The 20,598-nt window shown below is 48.6% G+C and overlaps 1 protein-coding gene across 1 annotated transcript in view; it reads right to left on the reverse strand.

Annotated features, from left to right (window-relative positions):
* Nucleotides 1–20,598, reverse strand: part of LOC146869489 (solute carrier family 12 member 6-like) — a 95,048-nt gene that overhangs the window by 58,829 nt on the left and 15,621 nt on the right. Inside the window, exon 2 of the mRNA XM_085599919.1 lies at nucleotides 5,654–5,841. Coding sequence (XP_085456045.1) covers nucleotides 5,654–5,841 — 188 coding nt within the window. The remainder of the gene's footprint in view (nucleotides 1–5,653; nucleotides 5,842–20,598) is intronic.

The raw sequence follows: 20,598 nt of genomic DNA on the forward strand, positions 1-20,598 counted from the left end.
GTTACAATCTTATAAAATATTATATCAATTCCTTTCTCATTCTTAGCACAACCAATTATATATGCGTTTCGAGCCAATAGTACCAACCATGAGCAATCTATGCTGTTCACCTTCCGCATCAAGCAAACCTGTGTTATTGAAAAAAGGTTCTTAAATAACTCAGGATCAAGTTAGGCAACCAATGTCATGAGCAGGACATTTAACCACCTACGTTTAATTGAACAGTTAGTTAAATATGGGTTGTTTCAACACAAAGAAGATGTATAAGCACCAGACTTAACTCACAAAAATTATAGCCTATATTCTTCTCTATTTCTTGTAGAGAATAATAAAAAAACAACAAAAAAAATGTAACCACCAAAATGAATTCAGTAAAAAGAAAAAGAAAAATCTGCAGAACTTGTAGTGAATCTTGAACATTGATCTCCTAAAAGCACCTAGATACCCTAACTGGTGATAAGCTGCGCTATATATATCTACAAATTTAAATTATAATGATTAATTCTCAGTCTGTCAACTGCCTCCTATGCCATGCCAGTACATTGACCAGTAGTTCACTGCGATGAGGTTCCTTGGTTAATGTATCCTATTACCCATAACACAAAAAACCCCAAAGGTAAGACTTTTCAAGAGTGAAAGCATTCTTCTAGAGGTAAAAAGAATCATACAGAATTCAATATTTTCCATTTATACTTAAGTGTATGTTACAAACTTTTTAGGAGGAATAGTAAACTAGATCCAAAAATATATAATCTTAATGTAGTCGGACTTGAACCATGATCTACTAAATACATTGCTCGGTCACCTATTCCTTGCACCACTCCCACAAACTACAGATTCAAAGGGTTGGAATGATCATTAATAATTTCATGACAGAGGATTATTTAAAAAAAAAAAAAAAAAACTATCACTAATAATGGTGGAAATAGTCGTGTCTTCAGAAAAACATTAGGAACTGGAACTGTGATTTGAAACTCAATAGGACTTTCAGATGCTGCTACATGAGAACGGATATAATGTGTAAATATCTTTGTTATTTTTACATAAAATAACATATGAAATGAATGATCATTGTGCAATGAGGACTTTTAGATATACAAAAATATTGATGCAGCTTTTGCTTCCCAACATTAAGTATTTTTTAAGATATCAACCAGATGGTTTACTGGCATAGAGGGTAGGAGAAGTACCTGAGCTTTGTCACTGGTTAATCCAATATAGTTTGACACTCCAAACTATCTCCAGGTGCAGAAATCACTCCTGGTCGACTAGATCGCATCTGATGAGCTTATCTGCTCTGCATTTAGGGATCCTACCAGGTGGTAAACAGTCAAAGAAATAGCCCAAAGGTCCAGTCAGATGGCGCACAGCTCCAGAAGACTGCTGGACTAGATGCATCACATCAGAGACCAGGGGCCTCTAATCTTCACCTTAGCCAGGTAGCCTTCTCATCCAGGAGCTGAACCATTACTACTACAAGCTCTGGATGTCATACAGGAAGTGGTCTCAATCCACCACTGAAGGCCCTTAATCATCTTTTCCAATCCCTGGATACGTCTGAGTGGCATCCCCACTGCTGCGCACATTGAAGGCAGAGGGTCCATGGCAGAACCCACATGTGCCAATGGGAATGAGGCACCAATAGGATACACAAGGCAGCATACCAAGCAGCCTCAGAACTATCTGGGCTGGAACATATGATTGAGTCCAAAATATCAGGATCATATCCTGAATGTTACAGATTTGTTGCAGAACATGTCCTATACACGGATTCCTCTGCCCTAGCGGAAGGTGGGAGTTTGGCTAGTTGATAGAGCAATCCGGGGTGGACAGTGGCAAAATGGCCGTCCCCAGGTGGTCCATGGCTGACTGTGATGAACCTGCCTTCAATGGCCAGTTGTCAAGGTATGAGAATACATGCAACCACCGGCCCGAGAAAATGGTCGGCGAACCACCACCATCACGTTCGTAAATACTCAGAAAACCGATGTGAGGTCGAAGGCAAGGGTGTTTAACTGGAGATGCTCCTTTGCCACAACAAAGAGGAAAAAACATCTGCAAGGCTGCAGAATAGCTACATGAAAGTATGCAATCGGTATTCCTAAGGCTACCATCCAATCATCAGGATCTAGGGGTGGAAGGACAGATGCTAAAGTGATCATCTTGAACTTTCTTTCTGCAGGAAGGTGATCAAGAACCAAAGATCTTAAATCAGCATGAGTATCCGAATTTTAGGGTTACAAGGAGTAGCACCACTCCATCTTAGGGACTCTTTTCTTATCTTTTTGGTTAGCAATGACTGGACCACTTTGGTAATTATTGAAACATGTTCTGCCGAAGTCTGAGTGAAAATAGGAGGGACTGGCGGCATGATGGAGGGTTGGACAGTAAAGAAAAGGGTGTAACCTGCAAGACTCACTGGTCTGAAGTAATTGCATGCCAGCAGGGAAAGTAAAAATACATTCATCTCCCTACTGGCAGCAGATGACTCCAAAGGGTGAATCAGAGAGGCCTGGCAGAAACAGGGGAAAAGGCAGATGAGGACTGCCATTCTCGATAGCCCTGTGCTCACGACGCCCCCCTGGTACTGCAAAAGAAGGGGAAGCGGTTTGTTGAATAGGATGTTAAATGGGCAGTCTCTGACAGTAAGCCAGGCCCTAGGAGTAACCCCCGGGTTTACGGTATTGTTGATGGAACTGGCAGCTGGGGTCACGAGCCGCAGGAGAGGGCCATAGCAGAACAATCCTTTATATGGTCTAAATCTCAATTTGCTTTGTTGCCAAACAGCCTGGAACCATCAGAATGCATATCTATAATGGATGCTTGCTCATACACAGAGAAACATACAGTGCTCATCCAGGTGTGATTACGAATCACCACACTAGTGCCATGGCAGAGCCCACATTGTAGTGTCCAGACCAGCCCGTAAAATGTACTTGACTGCATGCTGTTCGTTATGGAACCCCTAGGCAAAGGCACTACGCAACTCCTCCTGGAAGTCAGGCAACATTTCACTCACCTATCCCAGAGGGCATGAGTTGTATTTCCTAAGAATCAGACAGCTTTGAGAGACTGCAGTGCAAGACTGGTAGACGCGATCTCACTCCTGTTAAGCATATTTGTGCTCCTAGATTCTGTGTCAGGTGGCAAATTAGGTAGGCATTTGGGTTCACACTTTGCTGGATGAAGCCTGAACTATGAGTCTTTCTGGTGTGTGGGGAGCTATGTTAAAAAGGCATGGTCACTCAGAGCTGGCCTATGGCACCTACCAACTTACTGGCATGGTTTTCACCATGCCTTCTTCTTGGCTGGGTCTAAACTGAGGTGGCATGGTGAGGAAAAGAACGATGGATTTAACCCAGATCTATTGACTGGGAGAGAATGTTTGATTTGCTCTGCATTCCGTCCATCATCTGTGTGTTTTTGCTTTCTCACCCTAATTGCGCCGGCTATGCCCAAATGAGGGTCCCAGGCTCACTGTGCCACTCGATTCAAGCTAGCCTGGCTGATGAGGGGTGATGCCCTGAAACCGGTCCCAGGATGCTTGTTTCCGGTCAAGGGAGGACCTGGTTTGGCAGTTCGGTCAGGACTGTTCCCATGAGGCACAGGGTCAAGACTGATTTGCATATGGCTGGGTCTAAACTGGGTGGCATGGTGAGGAAAAGAACAATGGATGTAACCCAGATCTCTTGACTGGGGAAGAATGTTTGATTTGCTCTGCATTCCATCCATCATCTGAGTGTATTTTTCCTTCTTTCAGGGCTACACTGAAAGGCAGCAAAGGCTCTGAAGTTGCACGGCCAGGCTGCAAGATTTCTGTAAACAAATTGTTTTCAGTTTCCACTTGGCAACTGTAGTTCCAACACCTCTACAAACCACCACCACAAAGGTGGTGATTTCCACTGTGAGGGACCCAATAGGGAGTCCATCAGTGACTCGGGTAAGGTATCCTGGCCACTAGCAATCTGGTGGTCTAAAAACAGATCAGCTTCGTACAGCCTCCTCATCATGTGGAACATTCTGAAGGTCTTAAATTGCATCAGAGTTTGAACTGAACAAGGCCTCAAGATGCTTGGAATATTGGTGCCTTGTCAGAGGCACAGCCAAAGAATCTTCCAACAATAATAGGCTGTACTTTAATAATCTTATAATGAGACATTGGCTGAAATTTAGCTGAACTCTGCTCTGGATCGGAGACTGGCATTTGGGTCAGAAGAAGAGTACCATAGCCAGGGCGGGTGCCAAACCTTCTGGAATGAACATGGCCTTCGGCAAAAGAGTAGAGGCATGGCCGTGGAACTGGCATGGGCTGGGTAGAGACCTAACATTGCCAGTCTGCACCGAGGAAGGCACTGTCAGAGTCCTGGGGCTCCAGGGGGACCTGGAATCATTTGAAAAAGCTGCAGCATTGCCTTCTTGAAGGTGTTTGCCTCCTGCAGACTGAAACTTGGCCCAGGAAATTTGAAGCGCATCAGCTCCAGCTCTGGAATAAGGTTGGATCTGCATGAAAGGTGCAGAGTATGCCCTTTTGCTTGACGACTGCGCAATCTCTTCATAAAGGGCAGTGAGCAGGGAGTAGCCTCTTGTGTACACTTCTTGTGCTCGCACTTAAGATTTGTCCTTTCACTTCGTAATGGTCTTACCCAAAAAAGGAGAAAGAGATTTGGACTTAGAGCAGGAACGGGTTTACGATTTGGAGCGTGACCGACTTCGTTTCCAGTGCTCGAAGACATACAACTTTGCCTCCCACTCCCTGATGAAATTTGGATGAATCAGGAAGCATTTGCTGCATGACTTTGAATCATGTGTGGATCTGAGAAACCATAGATAGACATCATGCAAGTCCGTAACGAACATGTGCTTCATTCAGCCGGTAGTCTATACAAGAGATCTATCCCTAATACATTGTCACTAAAAAACGTTTTGGAAGTTGGAGAAGAACCAACAAAAGTTTGAGTGTAGCTTTGGATACATGTCATATGCTGTTCAAAAAAGGAACTGATGTCAGCGCACAGGGGTGGCGCCATTAAACATCTCTGCGCTGTCCATTTTGAGGCAAGAAGGTGCATAGGAGCACCTGCTGTAGACTTTCTGGGTCCAGTCTGGCGCCTGGGGGTATTCAAATAGTGAGGAATATGTAGTTAGAAGTATCCATCAAAAACATACCTCTTTATACTCCTGACATTCCATTGCTATTCTCACACATCCCCTTTCTTTCTGTGCTCCCACCACCAAACTGCTATACCCACACCTTTCCTTGTGATATATCGACCATGTCCTTCTACTGTGCCCACAAACTCTCCTGCAACACACAAAATCACCTTCATGCTAAATGAAAATCTTCATTCCTTTGCCAGCCCATACTTCTTTGCTGTGTCAACACCTTCATTGTGTTATGCACATCTTTTCTTCATTATATGCTCACTTCTCCCTGACTCTATCTATACTCCCATCCAATACTGGATGTAATCACAAGCCCATTTACAATCCTGATACTCACATTCAAAGCCCACACCTTCTACCTGTTTTCCAAACATCACCTTCCTACTATGTTCACTGTGTCACTACCATTTACAATTCTGGTGAGTCTATACTCTCCTCTTCCGTGTCAATAAACAAAAATGGCTTCCAATTTGCACGCACGCGCACTCACGGTCGTATGTTAAGTAGGTCCTGGAAGCCTTCCAGTGTCTTTGCCCGGCTTTGTGCTCGTGCAGCCAGGTACTTTTCCTTAGTCCAGGTCATGTGTACTTTTTCTTGGGTAGTTTCTGTCTCATCTTCCTCATCTGAGCCGATGCTCGTCAAGCGCAGCATTGAATTTCTGTCCTTTACCAGCTGAGCCTGAATATTTAAAAAAAAAAAAAAAAAAGAACTTCAGGTATCATGAATATCATTTCCTGTGATGGCCGTCATTACTCATAGTTGAGAGCCTTTAAGGGTCTCCTTCTGGAAAACTTGACATTTGACAATATCGCATATATTTGAATGCAAAGACTAGTTGAAGTAGCCCACTGCAAAGCTGTGAATGATGCATTCAGCATTCAGCATTTAGACGGCAGAGGTTTGAATCTGGTCCCTTAAGGAAGCAGATGCTTCACGGTCTCAGAACATACAGTGAGGTCAGGCCGTTCATTTTTCCAGTCTGTGAAGCAGATATTTCTTATGTGTATGCTAGATTTCACGATTTTTCAGGTGATGTCTGCTGATTTATTCAATATTAACTATCGAATTCACTCTTCTACGGCGACAAGAACTCTACTGTTGCATTCCCCTCCTCCCTAGGTGCAGTCTCTGCCCTACTCTTTTTACAGCCATAATGTGGTCTCCTCTTAATTATCTTTCCGTGGTGAGAACAAATCTTGCAAGGACAGCACAGCAGTTTTTGCGGCCCTCCAGACTCTCACACCACTGAAGTGAGTGACATACGTCAAGTGAAGCCTAAATTACAAAGTAGGCCTTTTGGAGTAGATAAAACAACTGTGTACCTCAAGGTTTTACTTCGGTGAGGGGCTAAGGAAGGACACCCTGAAATGATCCCTCAAACAAACGGTGGAAAAGTGGTCAATTCTGCTTCTGGACATCTCTAATTGTTTGGTGTCAAGTTATGTGACATTTAGAACACAACCAGCAACCTGTTCAATAAGGTAATACTTTTCACCTTTGGAGACTTGTTTATCAAGGGCCTGAATATTCAGATATCCTTGATCATCAGGATCTGTCTCCATCAAGAGCTGCCTCGACATCCAGACCATGTATGAGACAATGCGCAGAAAAGGAATAAAGGAGAACAGTGGCTCTTCGTCATTTCAGCACGATGAGCTGCACGCAAGGGTCTCAGATGCCCAGCCCACCGCCCCCTCAGAACGATGACATACCTGCACATCAGAATAAGGTAGCTTACCAAAACAACTCCCCATGGAGGCTAGCATACAAAAATGTCATCCTAGTGCAGTGTATCCAATTCCTTAATAAACAAAATCCAATTGCCTCCAATACAGCTGTCCAGCATTGTTCCATTTCAAGGATTAAATAGTTGGATTATTCCCTGTTAAGCATGGTAACAACCCGGGGACAGGAATATCACACTGAAGCTACTCTGGATTTGTACCTCGCTTTTTCCAGACTTAAACCCCTAACTTTCCATGCAGAGTGGATCCGAAAACATGTAAACTAAAGTGGTGACCTTTAAACGTGGCTGGCCTGGAGGAGGGAGGGAAGTCTTCTAGAATACAACTTAATTCTTACAAAGAGTGCAAGAGAATACCATAGGATTCCACATAAACAATCATAAATCAAGAGAGAGGACTTAGAAGTTTCTAAATCAGTCAGTAATCAGAGAAAGTTTATTTTCGAAACTTGAGTCCATAAAACAAAACAATCATTAATATACAGTTTTTCAGAATAGTTATGGTCAGGTAATAATCTCTTCAAAGCCTATTCCACTGCATCATAAAATCCCTTTGAAAAAGAATAAAAAACATTTTCGTAGCACACCAAGAAGTAACATTGAATTCTTTTGTAAAATAGCAACCAGTGGCATTCAAACAATTTCTTCTGGTCTACAATTTAAGACCATTAGCTTTCCTTATAAGCTCTACCATGAATAAGAACTTGCTTACAGCAAAAACAGTATAAATGGATGTGTCACCCTTCAAGACTCTCAATGCCTCCAAATACCTACGAATGCCATTGATACTTGCACACCGGACATATCATGTCCATCTAGTCTTTGTATATGCTGGACAGAAAAATAGCAAAAAATAGCTCTGTTTATTAACAGAGAACACATAGTACGTTCAGACAAGTTGGCAGTGCCCCTGTAAGGGCTCCATACTGCTGCGAATGACCCCAATTCAAGAGCATCATAGCTACATTTCAGGTATAAAGATTTTACTAATTGTTGCAGCAAGAGAAAGAGAAAGGTTTCATAAGAGACGATCCTTACTAAGCAAGAATTGGTTTGTCAGCCTACCAAGGGTGGAACAACAAGAGACTGGTTTGAATATACTCCCTATAGCGTATTTTTAGCTGGAGCTTGGAAGTAGCCACAAGCAAGGCAGATTCCGACCAGAATTGTCTAAGGTCCAATCTTTCAGACCAATGGCGGGCATGTTTGAACCACGGGAAGGTGAGGCCCTTACCAAGGGCTAACAATTCCTCAACTGACCTCCGATACGGGCTCAACTACTCAGTGGTTCAAAGCCTCACACAATATATGAGAGGCCCAAGTCTAGCTATCTCTCCCACCCTTTTTAGGTCGACATCATAAAACATTGGTATTAGAGGAGCGCTTGTGGGGGGCGTGGCTTGGGCGCCGATGGCGATGGTCGCCTGAGAGCTCGGCTCCGGGACTGAGCCCGTGATTATCCTGTAAATCGGCGGCTACGGGGCACCCCGACCCCCATGTTTTGGCGACCGGCCCAACGGAGACCTGCCGGGGCCCCCAGCGTGATCGGCACGAGCGGTGACCCGGTGCAAATCGCAGTTAGGGGAACTGCGGAGTGTGACCCAACATGGCGCCCGGACTTCTTTGTCCCCGTGGCCGGATCCGATAGACTGGAGGATCGTCGCTGACGACGGGGCGCCCCCTGCTCGGTGGTCTCCCGGTGGGGATTGAAACTGGACATCAGTCAGAGTGGTCTCTGCTACTGGGGATTGCACTTGGATGAACGGATGCCCACACCATAGCGGAGCCCACGTTGGGACAACTGGAGATCCCGACGGTGGCCCCACTCCCTGCATCGTACTTGGCTACTTTCTCCTGGCTGACCCACTCCCATGGGAGGCGCAACCCTTTGGAACCGCGAGTCGTCCGGTAGAGCTGGTGACACTCGGTCGGCCGTGTGGGCCTGCCCGGCCCGGCGACGATTGTCCCCGCCTCCTCCACGGTGCCCCCGGACGGCAAGGTGGTGGCACGGGCCGCGGCTGGGACGATCCAACGGGCCTTGGAGACGGAGATCTCCGGCATTTGACTTGAGGCCTAGCACCCGAGGGAGTCGTAGCCGGTGCCGACACTTGGGGACGCCTGCCCCGGGACCCGGGCGGAGAACGGCCGGCGACATGGGGAAGCCTAGAGGTGCCAAGGGGACTGCCCAGGTCGTCTCGGACTTGGAGACCCAGGACAAGGAGGAACGCGGAGGTCCAGAGGAGGCCGGTGGTGCACCTCTGCAGCAGCAATTCGACCGTGTTTTGGAGGCGATAGCGACCACGCGCTCGGCCCTCCAGCAGGACATTGCCCAGGTGGCGACGAGCCTGGGTCTCCTTAGAGCGGACCACGGCAAACTGTCGGACCGGGTCAAGGAAGTGGAGGGCTCGGTGAAAACCTTGGAGCCGGCGCAGCGCACCCTGGCCGCGGAAATGAAGGAGGCTTTATCCCGGATCACGGTCCTCGAGCAGAGAGCGGAGGATGCAGAAGGCCGCAACAGGAGGAACAACATTCGTGTGGTTGGCCTGCCGGAAAAGGTCGAGGATGGCGACATGGTGGCGTATCTGGAGGCCTGGCTCCGAGACACGGTGGCCCCGGAGGGTTTGTCCTCCTTTTACACTCTGGAGCGTGCCCATAGAGTCCCGGCGAGGCCGCCGCAGCAGGGCCGTGCCCCGCGGCCGGTGGTGGCGCGGTTGCTGCACTTCAGGGATAGGGACCTGATCCTCAATGCCGCCAGACACAATGGACCATTCAAAGTGGCGAATAGTCAGGTGAACATCTTTCCGGATTACACCTATGAAACCCAACGCAGACGGTTTTCCTTCCTGGCGGTCAAGCGCGAGCTCCGGAGTGAGGGTATCCAGTACTCGCTCTTCTACCCGGCGAGACTCCGCGTAATTGTCGATGACAAAACCCAGTTCTTCGACACCCCAGAGGACGCTTGTCACTGGCTCGAACTCTATAGAGCGGGGAAAGGTGGATCCGGCTCTTCGCCTAGACGGATGGCAGAGCCGGGACAGAGGCGGAGATCCAGGAGGACTAGAGGTCGCGGAGGCCGATCGGGGGGTCCCTCAACTGTGGAGACATCGACGGAGCGGAGGGGAGTGCTGGAGGTGCTGACGGCGCTGTCTGGGTCACGGGACGATGCCACGGCGGAGGAGGGGATCCCGGATGATGAGAGGGGCTCAACGGACTCCGAGGGATCTGTACCGGACAGTGGCCATACGCCGGAGATCACACCACAATCGGTGGAGGACATACTGGATGGACAGGGGTAACTGGGTGTTCTTCTTCAGTTTGGGTGGGGGCCCGGCGGGGGGATGGCAGGGGACGGTAAGAGTGGTTGTCTACCGGGGTAGGATGGGCGGGGTGCCCTGGACTGGCCCCCAGGGGGTCTTTTCGTGACACTGTTGTGGGCTTGCTTTAGTCCTGGTGGCCTGGGCGTCGAGGGCCCATTGCCTCCGTCCGGCCCGCACCTGGCCCTTAAGGCCTTCCTGTGGTGGCGACTGCAGGATTAGTAAGGTGTAGTGGGTTGGTGGGGAGTGTGGTTTGGATGGGAACTAGATGGTGCTATTTGGGTCCTGTTCTGGGGAGGGTGGAGGGGAGTTAATTAATATTTGGGTTGTTCAGTTTTGTTTGGGGACAATGGCCGCCATCAGTGCTATGAGGATTGATGTCCTTTTATGGTTGGGACCCAGCTGGGGAGACTTTGCGAGACTGATATGGGACAATGGCTGAGAGTGCCAATCTGAAATGTGTTACTTGGAACGTACGGGGGCTTCATACAATGTCCAGGCGTCACAAGGTCCACGCTTATTTAGTGCGTAGGGGGATACAAATGGCGCTGCTGCAGGAAACCCATCTGAACAAGGCGGAAGGGGCGGCGCTACAGCGTAGATGGAGGGGGCAGGTCTTTTGCACCTCGTACTCCGCGTATGCCAGAGGGGCGCTGATCTGGGTTAGAGCTGGGGTCCCCTTCCAGGTCACGAACTCAGTGATAGATCCAGAGGGGCGCTATGTGGCCATTTCGGGGACTTTGGGAGGGAGAGACCTAAACGTTTGCTGTGTGTATGCTCCTAATGTCGACCAGACTGCCTTCCTTTCCAGGTTATCGGGCTCGCTGGCCCACTGCCTCTCCGGGCCCATCCTGCTGGGTGGCGATTTCAATTCCGTAGTGGATGTAGACAATGACCGCTCGCACCCACCCCTCCCTGATTCTCCGGTTCGTCGTTTGGCTAGGGACCGTCGGGACTGGCAGACTCACTGGGGCCTAACGGACATTTGGAGGGCGCAACACCCCACAACTAGGGACTACTCCTACTTCTCGAGCCTCCATGAATTGCACGTTCGATTGGACGGCTTTCTTGGTTCGCCCGAATTGGTTTCGGCGGCGGTCCGGTCTGAATATTTGACCAGAACCATTTCTGATCATAACCCCCTCCTGTTGGACCTTCGCTGGTTTCCTGGGGTGCCGGCGGTGCCCACCTGGAAATTACGTCCCGAGACCCTTGAGGACAGTGTCTTCAAGGCGGACCTGGGTGACACGATCTCGGAGTACTTTGCGTCCAACGGTGGCACCGCGAGCACGAGAGCGCTAGAGTGGGACGCTTTTAAGGTGGTGGTGAGAGGGTACTGCATATCTAAACAGGTCGGTGTGCGGCGAGTTATCCTCGCGGACCTGGAGACAGCGGATCGGAAACTCCGCGAGCTGGAATTACGCCGCCCAGGGCACCCGGACTTACAGGCGCGCACGGCGGAGGCGAGGGAGGCGGTGGCAGCAGAGGTCGAACGGCTCCGCTGTTTTGACTATAAAGCCTATACGGTTCGGTCCATCGCGGAGGGGGATAGGTCGGGCGCGCTGTTAGCGTGGCTGGCCAACCCTGCGCGGCAGACTTCACTGACGACGTCCATGCGTAGGGCAGACGGAACCCAGGTGTATACTCAGCCTGCGATTTTGAGCTGCTACCGGCAATACTATGAGCGCTTGTACCGCAGTCGCTCTGTCCGAGACCCTGCCCTGCTAGATAATTATTTGCGGCCCCTAGAGATTCCAGCGATGGAGCAGGAGGTGGCTAAAACCTTGGGGGCCGACATAGAACTGGGAGAGATCCGTAGCGCCATTAAAAAGATGGCGAGAAATAAGACCCCGGGCCTGGACGGGCTTCCTGTAGAGTTCTATGCGGCTTATGCCGATCTCCTAGCCCCTAGGTTGTTGGTGGTATATAGAGAGGCGAGGAGGCTGGGGCGCCTTCCAGGCTCGATGTGTGAGGCATTGGTGGTCCCGCTCCTCAAGCCCGGCAGGGACTCATCCGATCCGGGCTCCTACCGTCCCTTAACGATGCTGACGGTGGATTATAAAATACTTAGCAGCATCTTGGCCACGAGGCTGCTTGGGCACATGAGTTCTTTAGTGCATGAGGACCAGGCTGGCTTTATCCCCAGGCGTAACACGACCATGAACATTCGCAGGTTGTGCCGCTTGCTTGGGGAACCGCTTGTGGACGCCCCATGCCCGGTTGTCCTATCAGTAGACTTAGAGAAGGCCTTTGATAGCCTGGAATGGGACTACCTCTGCACTGTGTTGCGGAGGTTCGGCCTCGGAGAGGGTTTCGTCAGCTGGACCAGGGTGCTGTACGCCTCGGCGTCAGCCAGGGTTCGGGCGGGACCGCTGATTTCCTCACGATACCCGGTGGAACGGGGCACGAGGCAGGGCTGCTCGCTCTCCCCACTGCTCTTTGCGCTGGCGGTGGAGCCTCTTGCGTTGCATCTCCGGTCGGGAGCCCATTACGCGGGCCTGTGGACCCTGTCGGGCCCGCACTACGTCTCCCTATACGCAGACGACCTGTTGCTCTTCCTGGAAGATCCGCTTGCTGCCCTACGTGGAGCTGCGACGGCGCTCACGGAGTTTGGGGAGGTCTCGGGCCTTCGAGTGAATTGGACTAAGACATGTCTTTTCCCGATTCGCAGGGGCACCCCTACACCTGCCTTGAGTAGGGAGATTAGATGGGAACCCGACTGCTTCAAATATCTAGGGGTGTATGTCTACCACGAACCTTCTGGCCTCCTTGATGGGAACATTGCCCGGGGCATCCGGGCACTGCGAGGCAGTATGGGCTTTTGGGCCACGCTGCCGCTCTCGGTGGCAGGGCGGATCGCTCTGCTTAAAATGGTGGCGCTCCCCCGGCTGTTATATTATTTCCGGACACTACCGATCTGGATCCCACCGACCACGTTTCGACTATTACGGTCCATGATAGTCGGATTCCTCTGGGGCTCGGGCCGCCGGCGGGTGGCCCTCAAGACCCTGATGAGGCCGAAGGAGGAGGGTGGGCTTGCGGCGCCGGATTTCGAAAAATATTACTTAGCGGCGCAGCTCCAGACCTTCACCCAGGAGATCGCTCGGGAGTTCCGGGGCCCCGAGGACAGGAGGGGAACGGGTATGGCCAGGCATGTTCTCTCCTTCATAGTGATGAGGCAACGATTGGCCTTGCAGGACTTGTCCATGGAGGAGCGGACTGTTCGCCTGTGCTGGAACCGGGCTCACGCCCGGGGCCACCAGCGGACACCGTATGCACCCGAAATACCGCTGGGGATGCTAACGGCTTTGCCCCATGGGGGTGATTGGTCGCGGCTGGCGACCTGGGAGGACGCCGGCCTGCAGCTCATCGGTGATCTCTACGAGGACGGGACGCTCTTGCCATTCCAGGAGCTCATTGATCGCTTCGGGATTCCCCGCGGCGACTTTTTGTTGCACTCGGCCCTTGTTCGAGCGATCCAGGCGCACTGGAGGTCCGGGCAGGCAGAACCCCTTTTATCCCCAGTGTGCCAATACGTGATGATGTCCGCGGGCACGGTAAGGGCGGTCACATGCCTTTACGGTAGACTGCTCAAAGAGGGGCTGGCTCCCCTCACCACCCTGAGAAACCGATGGGAGGAGGACATTGGCAAGGAGATCCCAGAGACGACCTGGGCTCAGCTGGTGCGGCGTGCCTGGAAGGGCACACGCCACGCCCGCTTTCAATTAGTCCACTATTATGTGCTCCATAGAGCATATTTGACCCCGGTGAAAATCAGGCGATATTTTGCGGCGGCCTCAGCGGAGTGCCCCAGGTGCCCGGCCCAGGAGGCGGACCTTCTCCACATGCTGTGGGCCTGCCCGGGATTGTCGGTCTATTGGGAGGAAGTGGGGAAGACCCTGGAGGAAACGACGGGGAGATCTCTTTCGTTGGATGCGGCGGTGGGTCTCCTGCATTGGTTCCCTCATACCCCCAAGAATAAAATATCTAGTAAATTCATAGATTTGGGGCTGCTCCTTGCTAAACGGGAGGTGACCAGGAATTGGAAGGCACGGACCGGCCCGACAGGGAGCCGGTGGCACAGCGAATTTTTGAAGTGGGCGGCGGGGGAGAGTACGCTTAGATACCAGCTAGCTTGGAGGCAGCGTAACGAGAAGGCCGAGGAGACAGCGCTGGAGTGGGAGATGCTTGTGCAGGCCCTTAGGGAGTACTGCGCCCCCGGCGATGCCGAACATGAGGTAGCGGCGCGCCCTGAGTCCCGGTAGACGGTTGCACTTCTCAGCTTTATTGTTTTCCCCATGGGTCCCCAAGAAGATCTGGTTGCGGATGATGCCGCGCGCTGATGGCGGTGGGGGGGAGGGTTTTTCTAGGATTGGGGGGTTTTAAGGGTGGGGGGGTGTTTTTGGAGTTATAGGGTTGTTTAGAAAAGCAGATGAAGGACAACGAATCCTCCGGGCCGACCTCGACAACCTCCTGAGCCCCCACGGACTTTCGCCGCCCGACCCCAGGGTTGTGGGCTGAACGGCTGTGTAAGCAACTTCCGGAGGGGATCGGAGAGTTGGGTTTCAACGCTCCGGCTTGAGATGTAATGCTGGCCGATTATGTAAAGATTTACTAATTCCTGCAATAAAAATAATTTAAAAAAAAAAAAAAAAAAATTAGAGGAGCGCTTGTGAGGAGATAGAGCAATGATCGAATTAACTTGTTTTCGCTTGAGGTGAGAAACTCCAGGGTGGCATATCTCCAAATTTCAGGTCCATACAAGGCAGCAGATTGGGCCTTTAGTTTGTATAGCAAGTGCCGATAGTAAGGCTCTCAAAGCTGTTCCCTGAAACCTCCTACAAATCGCAGAGGTTTGATGTTTGAGCACAGCCCTTCTTTGTAATATGTGGAGACCATGATAATCTGCTATCAAGCATTATGTGCAACTATTCAAATTTGAAAAAAAGTCTTAGTTTTAGCATGCTTAAATGTTTTGTGTGGTCTGACTGTCACAAATTTAGTTTTTGAGATAATAATCTCAAGGCCCTTAGATGAGCAAAAAGCATTAAAATTTACTAAAAGCGGTTGTAGGCCCATCAGAGTCTGGGAGATTAAAAAGGTATAGTCAGCAAATAAGAGTATGGGCACCCTGGGCGCGTCGAGTTTAGGTGCAACTATGTTCCCTTGTAGAAGAGCCTCCACTATGTTGTTGACATATAGGGAAAAGAGGGTAGGGGCCAGGATGCACCCTTGCCTCACTCCCCTGCCCCCTGGGAACTTGGGCATAATTGCTCTGGTGGAAGCTAAATATCTGGGCAAGGAGGACCTCCAGGACCCAGAGTTCCTTTAAGGATGCTGGGGACCAATCCAAAGGCAGCTCTGAGGTTGACGAATACAATATAAATATCTGGGCAAGGAGGACCTCCAGGACCCAGAGTTCCTTTAAGGATGCTGGGGACCAATCCAAAGGCAGCTCTGAGGTTGACGAATACAATATAAATATCTGGGCAAGGAGGACCGCCAGGACCCAGAGTTCCTTCAAGGATGCTGGGGACCAATCCAAAGGCAGCTCTGAGGTTGACGAATACAATATAAATATCTGGGCAAGGAGGACCGCCAGGACCCAGAGTTCCTCTAAGGATGCTGGCGACCAATCCAAAGGCAGCTCTGAGGTTGACGAGTACAATATAAATATCTGGGCAAGGAGGACCGCCAGGACCCAGAGTTCCTTCAAGGATGCTGGGGACCAATCCAAAGGCAGCTCTGAGGTTGACGAATACAATATAAATATCTGGGCAAGGAGGACCGCCAGGACCCAGAGTTCCTTCAAGGATGCTGGGGACCAATCCAAAGGCAGCTCTGAGGTTGACGAATACAATATAAATATCTGGGCAAGGAGGACCGCCAGGACCCAGAGTTCCTTTAAGGATGCTGGGGACCAATCCAAAGGCAGCTCTGAGGTTGACGAATACAATATAAATATCTGGGCAAGGAGGACCGCCAGGACCCAGAGTTCCTCTAAGGATGCTGGGGACCAATCCAAAGGCAGCTCTGAGGTTGACGAACACAATATAAATATCTGTCTCTCTGAGTCTAGTATGTTTCCAGAGCATAATCAGCAGCCTTAAGACTTGATCAATAGTACTCATTTTTGGTCTAAACCCTGCTTTGTATAGGGTCAAGATTTCTATACCCTCAATCCAATCGTTAAGTGTATTTGACAGTTGTCTTGCATACACTTTCTGGAGGGCATCTAAGAGGCGAAATGGCCTATAATTAGCCAAGATTCCCTGATTTCCCCCCTTTTACAAATGGGGATAACTTCCGCCCCTCTCCATGAACAAGGGATTGTGGCCCCTGCAATTAGTGCTGGTCAGACAATTGACATAGGGAACCCATACAGACAGATCTTTCGGCAATCTTGCCAACCGTTCCACCAAGAACTGCAGCCTGGTCTGACTTGGGGAATCTCGAGAACAAGGATTAGAATGAGGCAGTGAAGGCACCTTTACGGCTGCTATTGCAGCCCGGCTTAAGCTGATCCAACTTTAATACCTTCACAGAGTATATTTTACACACCATAGACTTTGGCGCATAGATGTGATCGCCTCCCTAACTTGTCTCCGTTGTGGCATCGGGGAAAAGGCACATTTATTTACATAGTGTGGAGCGGATGATGTTGTAATGCTTAGTTTAACAAGTGTTGGACTGTGAACGAGTTTCATAGATTCTGGTGGCTTGTGTGGGTGGGGTTCTCTTTGTCGATCCCAGTGGATCCTACACTTACCCTCATGCATCTCACCCATGATTTGGGTGGTAACAGATATCAATTATCTCCATTGTATTTGGGCTTAACTTTAGCTAAGTGGGTCATAGCGTGGGACCCACAAGTAGAACAGGCTCCCCCTATCCCTGGCAGTATGGAAGAAGGGAATAGACCATTGTAGAGGCTTGGAAATAGCAGTTTATGAGGCATTTGGCTGCTTCCCAGAAACACCGTAAGATATGGCAGAAATACACTGCTCGGAGAAATTAGAGGGGAGTGTAGCTGGTGTAAATCTAGAGTCACTGTCTTCTTGAGACCTGGCATTTGGAGTGACTTCTTTGTGCCTCTTGAGATGGGCAGAATATATTGAGATTTTTGGCCCAAGCTTCTGCATTGCTGGAAAAGGTAACAGAGATATCTAACAGGGCTGCTGTTTTCTTTACATTTAAACACATTTTATTTATTTTGCAATTTATACTAAGAACGGGGCCTATTAGGCCAACAAACAATGAAACAATGATTAATACGCACGCACATATCCACCCACCCCACATCCGGCAATAAAACACAGAAATAATCCACAGAAGACAATCAGTATGCCACATCATCATGAATCGACTAAGACCTGGGACAAACTGGGTCTAAATCTATGCCCCAGTAATCTGCCCATTTCTGCCATATCTTAGGGTGTTTCTGGGAGGCAGCCCCATGCCTTATAAACTGATATTTCCAAGCCTATACAATGGTCGATTCCCTTCTTCCATACTGCCAGGAATGGGGGGGGGGGAGCCTTGTCCCTCCACTCCCGCGCTATGATCCGCTTAGCTACAGTTAGGCCCAAATACAATGGAGATAATTGATATTTGTTACCACCCAAATCACCGGTGAGATGCACAAGTGTAAGTGTAGGATCCACTGGGATCGAGAAACAGAACCCCACCCAGACAGGCCATCACGACACACCAGAATCTATGAAACTCGTTCACAATCCAACATTTGTTAAACTAAGCATTACAACATCATCCGCTCCACACTATATGAATAAATGTGCCTTCCCCCGATGCCACAACGGAGACAAGTTAGGGAGGCGATCACATCTATGCGCCAAAGTCTACGGTGTGTAAAATATACTCTGTGGAGGTATTAAAGTTGGATCAGCCTGAGCCGGGCTGCAAATAGCAACCGTAAAGGTGCCTCCAGCACCTCATTCTAATCCTTGTTCTCAAGATGTCCCACGTTAGACCAGGCTGCTGTTTTTGGTGGTACGGTTGGCAAGATTGCCGAAAGATTTGAGCTCAGTGACTGCAATCTTCTTGAAAGGCTTGTGGTTGGCGCACCTGGAGAATTCTTAAGTATCTCTGTGACTGTTTTGATAGGCTGGAGGCCATCATCCAGGTGGCATCCAAACATAGACTCTACACCATAAGGCAAATCCAGGCTGTGGCACTGTATGTCTGGTTGAAATCGGGTATACCGAAGCGAACCCGCATACTGTTATACAGCAGCCTCTGTTAGCTGTTAAATCAAATAAAAAATTCTTTATTGTTTTGGTTAGTTAAAACCGTAACTATGTTACTTATAAAACGTACAAATAGTTAATATATTGAATAAAACACATAAATATTGACTATTGTATCACTGTTCATGCTTTATCACTTAATATAAAACAAAACTAATTGTTTGTTTTCATTTGAACTGCTCGGATAAATAAATGAGACGCATACAGCCTAATACATAAACCCAGATTGCTTTGGATCCTCTTAATCCACATGGAAAATAATTTGTTTTTCAAAAGGGAACAGATTGATAAAATGCAACAATTCATATTCATTAATAAACAATGAAGTCATAACACCATCTAGTTAGCAGAAGTACTTATCAGGGAGTTCTTACTACTATTGACCCCTACGATTAACAGGATAGTCAAGGTTAACCCTATTATGTTCTTGGCCAACAGCCTGCCTTCACAGTTCAGTTTTGTTTCACAGTCTAACGATGGCAGTTGACCACCCACAAAGATGCATTAGGGTTCATTGCAATTTAAGTTGTATTGCCTTTTTGTGTAATGACAAATGCAATTCAGTTTGAGGTCAGCAGGATTAAGATGTTCTATTATGGCTGCCCTACATGTACACATGTGTACGTATGCCCCTGGCATTAATGCTCTTTTTAAGTAGAGTGACAAGTGACTTTTGTAAAGGATGGACATATACAAATCAGATGTATAAAGTCCTCCTTCTCGAATTCACAATGTCTACATGATGTAGGGCCATTATATTTCCAAGACGGTTAGTCTACCAGTGATATTTGGCCAAACCTATTCTAACGTTCTATAGTTTACTAAGTCTCTGATCTGTGTCACTGCAACTGTGGAAAAAACGTATTAATGAGAGCATTCAACAGGCGAACCAGAGGGGCTTTTCAGCCTAAACTATACAATGACATTGTGTAGTTACTTCTAGCAAAAGAATATAGGTAGATATTTTAGAAACACGCTATTCTTTTTAGCATGCCACCTGATTGGGTTATATCCCTCATAAATACTCACTTTATAGCACATCTCATCATGTGCAATCCTCACTCATTGCTTATTCTAATTGCACGATCAACTTTTGAAGTTGTTGTGCCATTATCTACTTGCCCCTTATGAGTAATCATTCACTTTCCATGCTGGGGTACAACATGTCACTTGGTTTCACATCCCCCTCAGCACTAGACAACAGGACAACTCTCAATGGCTTGAAAGAGGGGCCATTCAATTTCTTGGCAAGTGTGCAAAATGCAAAGATAAGGGTGTTTCCCTGACATTAACTGTTTCTGCTCAAGGGAATTTGCTCTATTGTCTATATATGCTGCCAGGTATTTATTGCAGTTAACCTGCTCCAGCATCATCTCGTCCAGCCGGATCTTAAACGGGTGCCCTGGTCGATTCCCAATGGTCTTGTTTTCGTTTTTGTTGTATTTATTTCAAGTTTATTAGCAATGAAGTAGTTTTTCAGTTTAATAATTGATGTTCGCAATCCAACATTTGTTAAACTAAGCTTTACAACATCATCCGCATAGGATAGGTGTGATAGGCTTAGGGGGCACAGGCGTGGTGGAATGCAAATTTATCTGGGCTAACATTGGTGATAGATCCGCCATGAATATGTTGAAAAGAATAGCGCCAACACGCACTTGTTTCAGGCCTTTTCCCGTAGCAATCTTCCTCTAAAGCCTCGTGCCACATACCAACTTGACTTGAATTCAGGCTTGCGAGTACAATCGTTCTATAGCTCGTAGCATCTTAGCTGGGATGTTCTACTCACTTACTTTTCTCCACAAGATCCTGCAATCTACACAGTTGCATGCTGCTTTGAGATCTCTACAACAACGATGTAACAGTTTTTTTGCATCCACTTGCATTTATCTGCTATTAAGGAAACTGCTAAGATGTTCATGGTTGGACCAAACCAGCTTCTAAATCCTGTCTGGTTGACTGGGACCATGTTGTTCTTCTTGGAAATATGGATTTTTCTGGTCAGTTATGTCCCCTATCTTGGACCCCAACGGTTCTATGTGCATGTCACAAGTACATGTATGTTCTCTCCAGTTCCAGTTTCCAAAACGCAAACATATGTGCGTCCACC

This window comes from Triturus cristatus, chromosome 1_1, assembly GCF_964204655.1.
Source record: "Triturus cristatus chromosome 1_1, aTriCri1.1, whole genome shotgun sequence".
NCBI classification, from domain to species: Eukaryota; Metazoa; Chordata; class Amphibia; order Caudata; family Salamandridae; genus Triturus; species Triturus cristatus.